Source organism: Spinacia oleracea, chromosome 6 (genome assembly GCF_020520425.1).
Source record: "Spinacia oleracea cultivar Varoflay chromosome 6, BTI_SOV_V1, whole genome shotgun sequence".
Lineage (NCBI taxonomy): Eukaryota > Viridiplantae > Streptophyta > Magnoliopsida > Caryophyllales > Amaranthaceae > Spinacia > Spinacia oleracea.
Genome location: NC_079492.1, coordinates 57,031,558 through 57,039,801, shown reverse-complemented (window position 1 = coordinate 57,039,801; position 8,244 = coordinate 57,031,558). Strand labels below are relative to the sequence as shown.

General features: G+C 41.2%; 1 protein-coding gene across 1 annotated transcript; it reads right to left on the bottom strand.

Annotated features, from left to right (window-relative positions):
• Nucleotides 1–4,563: 4,563 nt before the first annotated feature.
• On the bottom strand, nt 4,564–5,381 carry LOC130463175 (uncharacterized). The gene is made up of 3 exons (XM_056832227.1): nt 5,360–5,381; nt 4,873–5,222; nt 4,564–4,647 (listed from the first exon to the last, which is right to left on the bottom strand). The coding sequence occupies exons 1-3, from the start codon at nt 5,379–5,381 to the stop codon at nt 4,564–4,566; spliced, it is 456 nt and encodes a 151-aa protein (XP_056688205.1).
• Nucleotides 5,382–8,244: the final 2,863 nt, after the last annotated feature.

Sequence of the window (8,244 nt, the reverse complement as noted above, 5' to 3'; positions counted from 1 at the left end):
TATCATGAATAATAACTTGAAATTAAAGCAATCATGCAATTCAAACAAGTTATTAGCATTTTATTCGGTTTTATTGTTCCGGCAGGTGTGAATAAAATGATTCCAAGATCCTAAAACCATTGAAAAATTAAGCACATAATGTATTTTGACTCAATTCTAAAACATTTTAGGTAAGCAAAAGCCTTTTGCTAATAGTTTAGAAACTACGTACTCTTGGTTGATAGGTACGTCTAAGAACTTATTAGGTAAACCTATCGATTTTGCCACGACATAAAAGGACTCCTTACTTATATCGTTGAGTTTCACCAAAACTAACATGTACTCACAATTATTTGTGTACCTTACCCCTTTAGTATCGACAAGGAACACCTCGCTATGGCGGAAAACTATTACTAATATCGATGTAAAGGATATCCAAGTAAGTGTTATTTTGGCATGGCACCTTTTAACTCAATTTTTAAGTTTGGAACTTAAGGCTCTTACTGTGTTGGTTAGATTTTAAGTGAACTAAAATCCTTAATCATGCAACATAATCAAGCCACAATCTCATGCATAATTAAGACATATTTAAAGCAATAAATAACTAAAAGCATGCATAAGATAAATGTGATCTAGTATGGCCCGACTTCATCTTGAAGCTTCAACTTCAAAGTCCGTCTCGAAAATGGTAACTTCGTCTTGAATTTCACCGTGGGAGGCGCCATTTTCTTCAAATAGGATAAGCTATGATTAAAATAATTACAACTGTTTGATGGTACGCAGACCATATTTGAATTGAAAAACAAATTTGGTACTTTAGACCAATTACATTCAAATTAATGGTACGCAGACCATATTTTCTATCCTATTTGGGCCATACTAGTCACTTCATAACCTGCAAAACAGTACACATACAATATATACCATTCATCCATTCATTATCATGAATGGCCCACATAATTGGTTAGTTGAAACACATTGTATGCATCACATAAATATTTGCAGCAATTAATTAAGGGCACCAATAATCTACCAATTATTCAGTCCTTATTAATTCTAATCAAGATGTTTAACCTTAAATGATTTGTAGACCCGATCAAGAGTTTATGACTAAAATTGCTCCCACTTAAACCAATAAATTCATATGCTTTACTAATTTTAAACATAAAAATGTATTTCTAGTCTAACCGGAAACATACAAATATAATTAAAATTTAAAGCTCATATAAATTTATAATTGAATCCACTTATTTAATTTATTTCAGTTGAATATTCCGAATTTAAATTAATTCAAGGTTTAATTTTAGTAAAATAATTAGTATAAATTAAAATTTATAATAATTATAATAATCAAAATTAAATCCCGAGAAAACAATTTAAATTATTAATTTTAAAATTAATTAAAATTACTCGAACTGAAAATCACAAATTAAAATTTAAAACGCGACAATCGTAACACGACGAGGCACTTGGGCTTGCGCCCAAGCCCCATCGAGTGCACGAGGCTTAGTGCCCCTCGACTGTTCGTATAGCAACACGCAAGCAGGCCACAAGCAACGCAGCAGTGCAGGCCACGCTGCGCGCGCCCGCTTGCTCGTCGCGCCTGCTTGCCTCGCGTCTGCTTGCTTGTTGGGCGTGGCAGCGCGCGCTGTGGCGTAGCACGCTTGCTGCCCACACGCGTCTGCCAGATGGCTTGCGCCTTGGCCCTTCTCCCTTGCCCACTCGCCCATATGCGCACAACACTCGACACAGGGCAGCGTGCTGCCTTTTGCTTGTGTGCCATGGCTCTTGCTCGTTGCATCGTACCGCATGGGCGACGAGCTCCCTTGCTCGTCGTCGCATGCCCGCACTATACAACACCCCTTAAGGGTAACACGTAGCGTCCATTGCTTTGTGCGTGCAAGTTTTATGAGCGAATTGCATAAAAATTAAAACTTTTATTTCCAAAATTAATGACAAATTAATAAATCATATTAATTTCATAATTTTAGGGCGAAAAATCGAAAATTTATTAATCAATTAATTTCCGATTAACATGGATTCAAATCTAGGTCATAAAAATTTAAAATTTAACATAAATTAACAATTTTTATGGTGGTTTTTAATCATTGGTATCTAATTAAATTATTAATAAATTATGAAAATCAAATTAATTCTAAATTATTCGAATTTCAACAAATTAATCATAATTACAAATTAGGTTATATAATTAACAAGGCTAGGCATTCAAACTTGTTAAACATATACTGTAGGTCAATAAAAAATTCAAGATTTATCAACAAGAATCGCAAATATTTAATTTAACATCTTAAAATTACAAACTTTTGCGTTCGAAAAACTAAAACCTCCGAAAAGTCATAGTTAGGCTTCGAATTTGGGAATTCTGGGTTCGGCCGAAAATAACTATTTTTGTCAAAAATTTAGAATGCCTTTTACATGCGGAATTGACACAAAAATCACTCGATTTGGATGAGTAACGAAGAAACTGCCGAAAAACTGCGTATATATAATTAAATAAACGCAATTTGCAATTAATTAACAATTACGAAAATTAATCACCCCTTTTAATTCTTTGCAAATTTGTAATATTTAACCATGTTTATGCAATTTAGATTATGAAAATAATAAGAGGCTCGTGATACCAATGATAGGTTATGATACATATGACAAAACATAAATCATGCGGAAAAACCTTAATGGCAGGAAACATATTATTTACACATAATCATTTAGCATAGAATAGATGCATACACTTTGTAGCGTGCCCTCCCTAGCTGCGCCCGAACCGAACAAGAACAAGTCTTTTGGACTCCAAATGTCGTCCCTCCGTAGATAGTCTACAGCACGTCCGGATCCGCCTTAAGCTTGACCAACTAGAATCGCCCTTAAGGTTGCTTAGGAATTTCGGCTAATATGGTGCAAGTGTATGGTTCATTTTTCTTCAAAATCTTACCTTTAGAATACTTCAATTGTCTCTATAAATTATGACCCTAGGCACCTATTTATAGAGGTATGGAAAAGGAACTGGAATCCTATTAGGATACGAATTAATTAAACTAGAATCCTAGTAAAACTCTGATTAATTAATTTATCCTTTTAGGATTAGGAATTTAATCATATATCGAAACCTAATAGCTTTAGGATTCGTATAGCACACAAACACACACGCAAGCACAGCAGCCCACGAGGGGCGCCATGCGCGCGCGCGCAGCCCGCGAGCTCGCAACCCATGCCATGAGGCCCACACGCTGCCGCAGCCTTGGCGCGCGCTGGGCCTGCCTTGCGGTGGGCCTGGCGCAGCCTTGGCTGGTGCGTTGTGGCGCGCTGGCTTGCTGGGCGATGGCCCGACTTCGTGCTGGGCCTTCATCCGGCAGGCCTCGTCCGATGCTAATTCGTACGATACGCTTCCGATTAATTTCCCGATTCCGGAATTTATTTCCGATACGAACAATATTTAATATTTCCCTTTCCGGAATTATTTTTTGATTCCGATAATATTTCCGATTCAGACAATATTTCCGTTTCCGGCAATATTTCCGATTACGGCAATATTTCCATTTCCATCAATATTTTCCGATACGTACCATGTTTCCGTTTCCGGCAACATCTACAACTTGGATAATATTTATATTTCCGATACGATCCATATTTTCGTTTCCGGCAATATCATCGTTTCTGGAGTATTCATTTCTTGCTTGTGACGATCTCAGCTCCCACTGAAACCAAGATCCGTCGATTCCGAATATCCATAGATGGAGTATTTAATGCCATTAAATACTTGATCCGTTTACGTACTATTTGTGTGACCTTACGGGTTCAGTCAAGAGTAAGTTGTGGATTAATATAATTAATTCCACTTGAACTGAAGCGGCCTCTAGCTAGGCATTCAGCTCACTTGATCTCACTGAATTATTAACTTGTTAATTAATACTGAACCGCATTTATTAGACTTAATATTATATGCATACTTGGACCAAGGGCACTATTTCCTTCAATCCGAGGCTTTCTTGGATTTTACGAGCATGTCGTCGATGTAGACTTCCATTGTGTCGCCCAGCTGTTTTCTGAACATTTTGTTGACTAGGCGATGAAAGCAGTTTTCTCTTGATCTTCTGGGTGCATCAAAATTTGGTTGTATCCACTGAACGCGTCCATGAATGTGAGCATCTCATGTCCCGCGGTAGCATCAACCATGGCGTCGATGTGGGGTAAGGGAAAAGAATCTTTAGGGCATGCTTTGTTGATGTCGGTTAAATCTATGCACATTCACCATTTCCCATTCTTTTTCCTGACTACGACGACATTGGCCAACCAGTCTGGGTATTTTACTTCCCTAATCTTTCCTGTATCTAGTAGCTGCTGAACTTCATCGTTGATAATTTGATTGCGTTCTGTAGCGAATTTCCGCCGCTTTTGTTTGACGGGCTTGTGTCGTGGGTCGACACTGAGTTTGTGAGTGATGACGTCTGGACTGATGCCTGGCATATCTTCATGTGACCATGCGAAGCAATCCGCGTTGGCTTTGAGGAATGTAACAAGTTCCGACCTGATGTCGTCGGGTACATCACATCCAATAAAAACGACCTATTCTGGCTTCGCAGGGTCCAAGATGATCTCGTCGAGTTGTTCAGATTTGGGCTCTTCGTAGCTCGTTGGTTCAGAATTGGACTGTAATTGCTATAATGAGGATTTATTTGTGGCCGATGGTTTTAGGGCCGCCTTGTAGCATTCTTTGGACTCTTGCTGATCTCCTTTGATTTCTTGAACCCCCCATCGAGTCGGGAACTTGATGGTTTGGTGATATGTTGAAGGGATGGCCTTCATGTCGTGGATCCAGGGCCTGCCCAAAATAATATTGTAAGATGAAGGGCAATCAATAACACAAAACTTTACCTGTTGGTTGATTCCTTGTGCGTAAACAGGTAGGGTAACTTCTCCGAAGGTTGTTTTTGCTTCGCCACAGAACCCTATTAGCACGGTGGATTTTTTGACATCATCTGTGTCTGGGTTGAGCCCAATCTCCTTGAGGGCGTCGACCATCATCACGTTAGTTGAACTGCCATTGTCGACAAGGACTTGTTTGATCATGCAGTTTCCAACAGGAATAGATATTACCAAGCCGTCGTGATGTTTGTCCGAGATGTCCCCTGCATCAGATTCATCGAAAGATATGGGGGTTAGGTATTTGGCGGCTACGGCTCGGACTGGCCTGTCTATCTCATTTTCTCGGGCGTGTCTCTTTGCTGCAGAATAAGTTAAACCACAAATGCCAGAACCTCCAGCAATAAAATTCACAGTTTTAGTATGAGGGGGAGGTGGAGGAGGTCGAGATGGAGAGTTAGAGTTGTCTTTGTTGAAAACGCCACGAGCTTTATCTGACATGACGTCCTTGAGGTAACCATTTTTTAGCAGGTAGGCCACTTCTCTCCTCAACGCAACGCAGTCGTTGGTCATGTGACCGATGTCGGCATGAAAATCACACCATTTAGAGGGATCCTTCTTCGACTCGGGTTTGCTGGACTTCGGCGGCCATTGCACTGCTTTTCTCATCTTTGAGAGGTGGTTCATCAGACCTACAGTGTCAACACAGAAAGAATATTCGTTAATTTTTGGAGGCAAATCCGGGCTGTTCTTCCAGTCGGAGTCGTCGTCTTCCTCCACCATTGCTACATGTTGAGGTCGGCAATAAGGAGCAGGGCGATCGTTGCTCCTCTTGGGATAGGGCAGTCGTCTTTTCGTCTTCGAGTAGTCATTACCCCCTTTCCGAGAATGGAGAGTTTCTTCCAACCTAACTTGGGCCATTGCTTTGGCTTGAGCATCTTCGAACGTCTTGCAGGGGTATTTCATTAAATCCCTCCAGAGGTCGGTTTCGCCATACAATCCCTGCCTGAACGCTTCGATGGCTGTCGGGATATCACATTCAGGAACAGTCACCTTCTCCCTGATGAATCGGGCTATATAATCCTTCAGGGGTTCGTCAGGACGTTGGATTACTCGGTATAAGTCGCTTGTCTGCTTCTCTAAACACCTGCTGCTAGCAAACTGTTTGTTGAACATGTTGTCGAGGTGAGCAAAAGAGGTAATGCACCCATTTGGTAGGCTAGTCAACCACTTCAAGGCGGGCCCAACCAATGTCGAACCGAACCCCTTACAAAGGCTGGCTTCTCTCATGTGTTTGGGGACTGGAATGGTCATCATCCGTTGTTTGTAGGTCAAGATATGTTCTCTTGGGTCGGTCGTCCCGTCGTACATGGTCATGTTGGGTGGGCTGAATCGTTTTGGGATGTCTATTGCATCAATGGGATCAGCATATGGGGAGTCGACATAACTGTCTAGGCTAGCTTCTTTGATTGGTGTTGGTACACCAGGGATTTTGTTTATCATAGTCATAATTTGTTAAAGTTGGTGATTAGTGTTCTCACAGATGCTGTTGAGCACCGGGACGAGGGGCCTAAATGTTTCGGGAAGGCTGGCTTTGATATGTTGATAATAGGTACTTTGCGGGTATACGCCATGAGGTTGGTGAGGAGTGAACTGCGGCACCACTTGTTGCATGTAAGGGGGCGTTCCTTGAGTAACGTGGGTACCTGCAACATAAGGGAAAGGAGTTACGAAACCGTGACTAACCGGAACGACTAACCTGTTAAGAGGAGTGTATGGAAAGTAGTTTCGAGAAGAGTCAGGGCGCATTAGGGCATTGGAAAACGCTGCTTGCGGCGCCTGGCTGGCTAAAGGAACCGTCATCAACTGGGGGGGTGCTCCTGGCGCCGGAGTGACCAGGTTGACAACAGGTTGGACGACTTGCTGACAGAAGAGTTGGTCCTGTAGACACCTACTTTTGTCCCCATTCCCGAAAGGGAAGGTTCGATGATGAGAACATAAATCTCCACTTGGCAACGCATCTCCTATAAAATAACGAATCTCGATCACCCTTTTCATTTCACCCAAACCTGCTATTTATAGAAACCTGCTAAAAATAGTAACTTCCGTAATAGGTAGTTGTTAAAAGTGGCAAGTCATAAAAGATAGAAACGTGTCATAATTAGGTGTTGCAATCCAACATAAATCCTAGATGAGATAGAATTTGCAAGAGGCATCATATTCCTAGTATAATTCGAAAATAAGAGTTACGTATTGATTAAATTCCTAACCAACCTAGAGTTTGTATCGGGCCCAGACGCATTCCGTCATAAAGTTAATACGTACTAAAAGACTCGGATAAGTCTCAAACACTCCGGATTCTAAGAGTCCAAATCTGACAAGGAACTCGGCCCAAACATCATTTTCAACGCCCAGTCCTGGGCGCTGAAATTGCCTGGATCCCATTTTCAACGCCCAGAGCTGGGCGCCGAAATCTTTAACGCCCAGCCCTGGGCGCTGAAAATACCTGGGACGTGTTCTCTCCTAATTTTTCTTGGATTAGAGTTCTACAATTCTATCTTTCCACGAACTCTTCCCTATAAATACAGCCCCAAATTCGACGTGAACACAACACACAATTCATATTCTGAGTATTGACTCCAACCCCTAAGCCTAAGCCTCACGCTGCGAAATTGATCACGCGTTCTGTCGCAATCGATCCAAAAATCGAACAGAACGTATCCTGTCCCTTGTAGCTGAAGAATTAAGCCTGGAAACTTGAGATTCGTTAAATAAAAGGAGAAATAGCAAAGCCAAAGTGGTTAGTTTTCTGAGAACCGTGGCGCACCTCTCAAGGGTGCGTCGTAATGTGTCCCTTCGCATGATTTAATTGCTTTCCTCGCCCTTTTATAAATTGTTAAACTATTAAATCTGATTGTTCTATCACGCCTAACAAAGATAATATTTTGGGAAATTGAACTATCATGCTAGGTCCCTTGAAACAATCTAAGTCATGTAATCGCGATCGATCTAGTATTATGTGTTGCATATTGTTAAAATCAACTCAGATTAGTTTAATAGTTAACGCATGTCCCTTCAATTATTTATGCTGAGCTAGTAAGGATATCCTGCCTCTGGAGTTATCGAAGAGCGAGTACTCCTCTCGGTAGTTACAGTCCCCGAACCCTCAATCTCTACCCTGCGGGTGTACGTTGAGAGATCCCCACACCAGGGATCATAAGGGAACCTATGGTCGTCGTGGTTAAACATAATTGCACTCCCTTTATGTCACGATAACCGGGTTTTGTCAGTTTTTCTCTTGTCGTTAAAAACTGAATGGCGACTCCTATATTACTAGTCAATTGGGTGTAAACTCACAGGAAATCAAATTACACTTGATTTGAC

What these genes read in the sequence shown, in the direction of transcription:
- LOC130463175 (XM_056832227.1), bottom strand. Translation starts at nt 5,381, where the DNA reads ATGGTTACCTCAAGGACGTCAT. An exon ending in GGTTACCTCAAGGACGTCAT is followed by an intron (nt 5,223 to 5,359) that starts GTCAGATAAAGC and finishes CTTATTCTGCAG; the next exon opens with CAAAGAGACACGCCCGAGAA. An exon ending in CACAAGGAATCAACCAACAG is followed by an intron (nt 4,648 to 4,872) that starts GTAAAGTTTTGT and finishes TAGCAATTACAG; the next exon opens with TCCAATTCTGAACCAACGAG.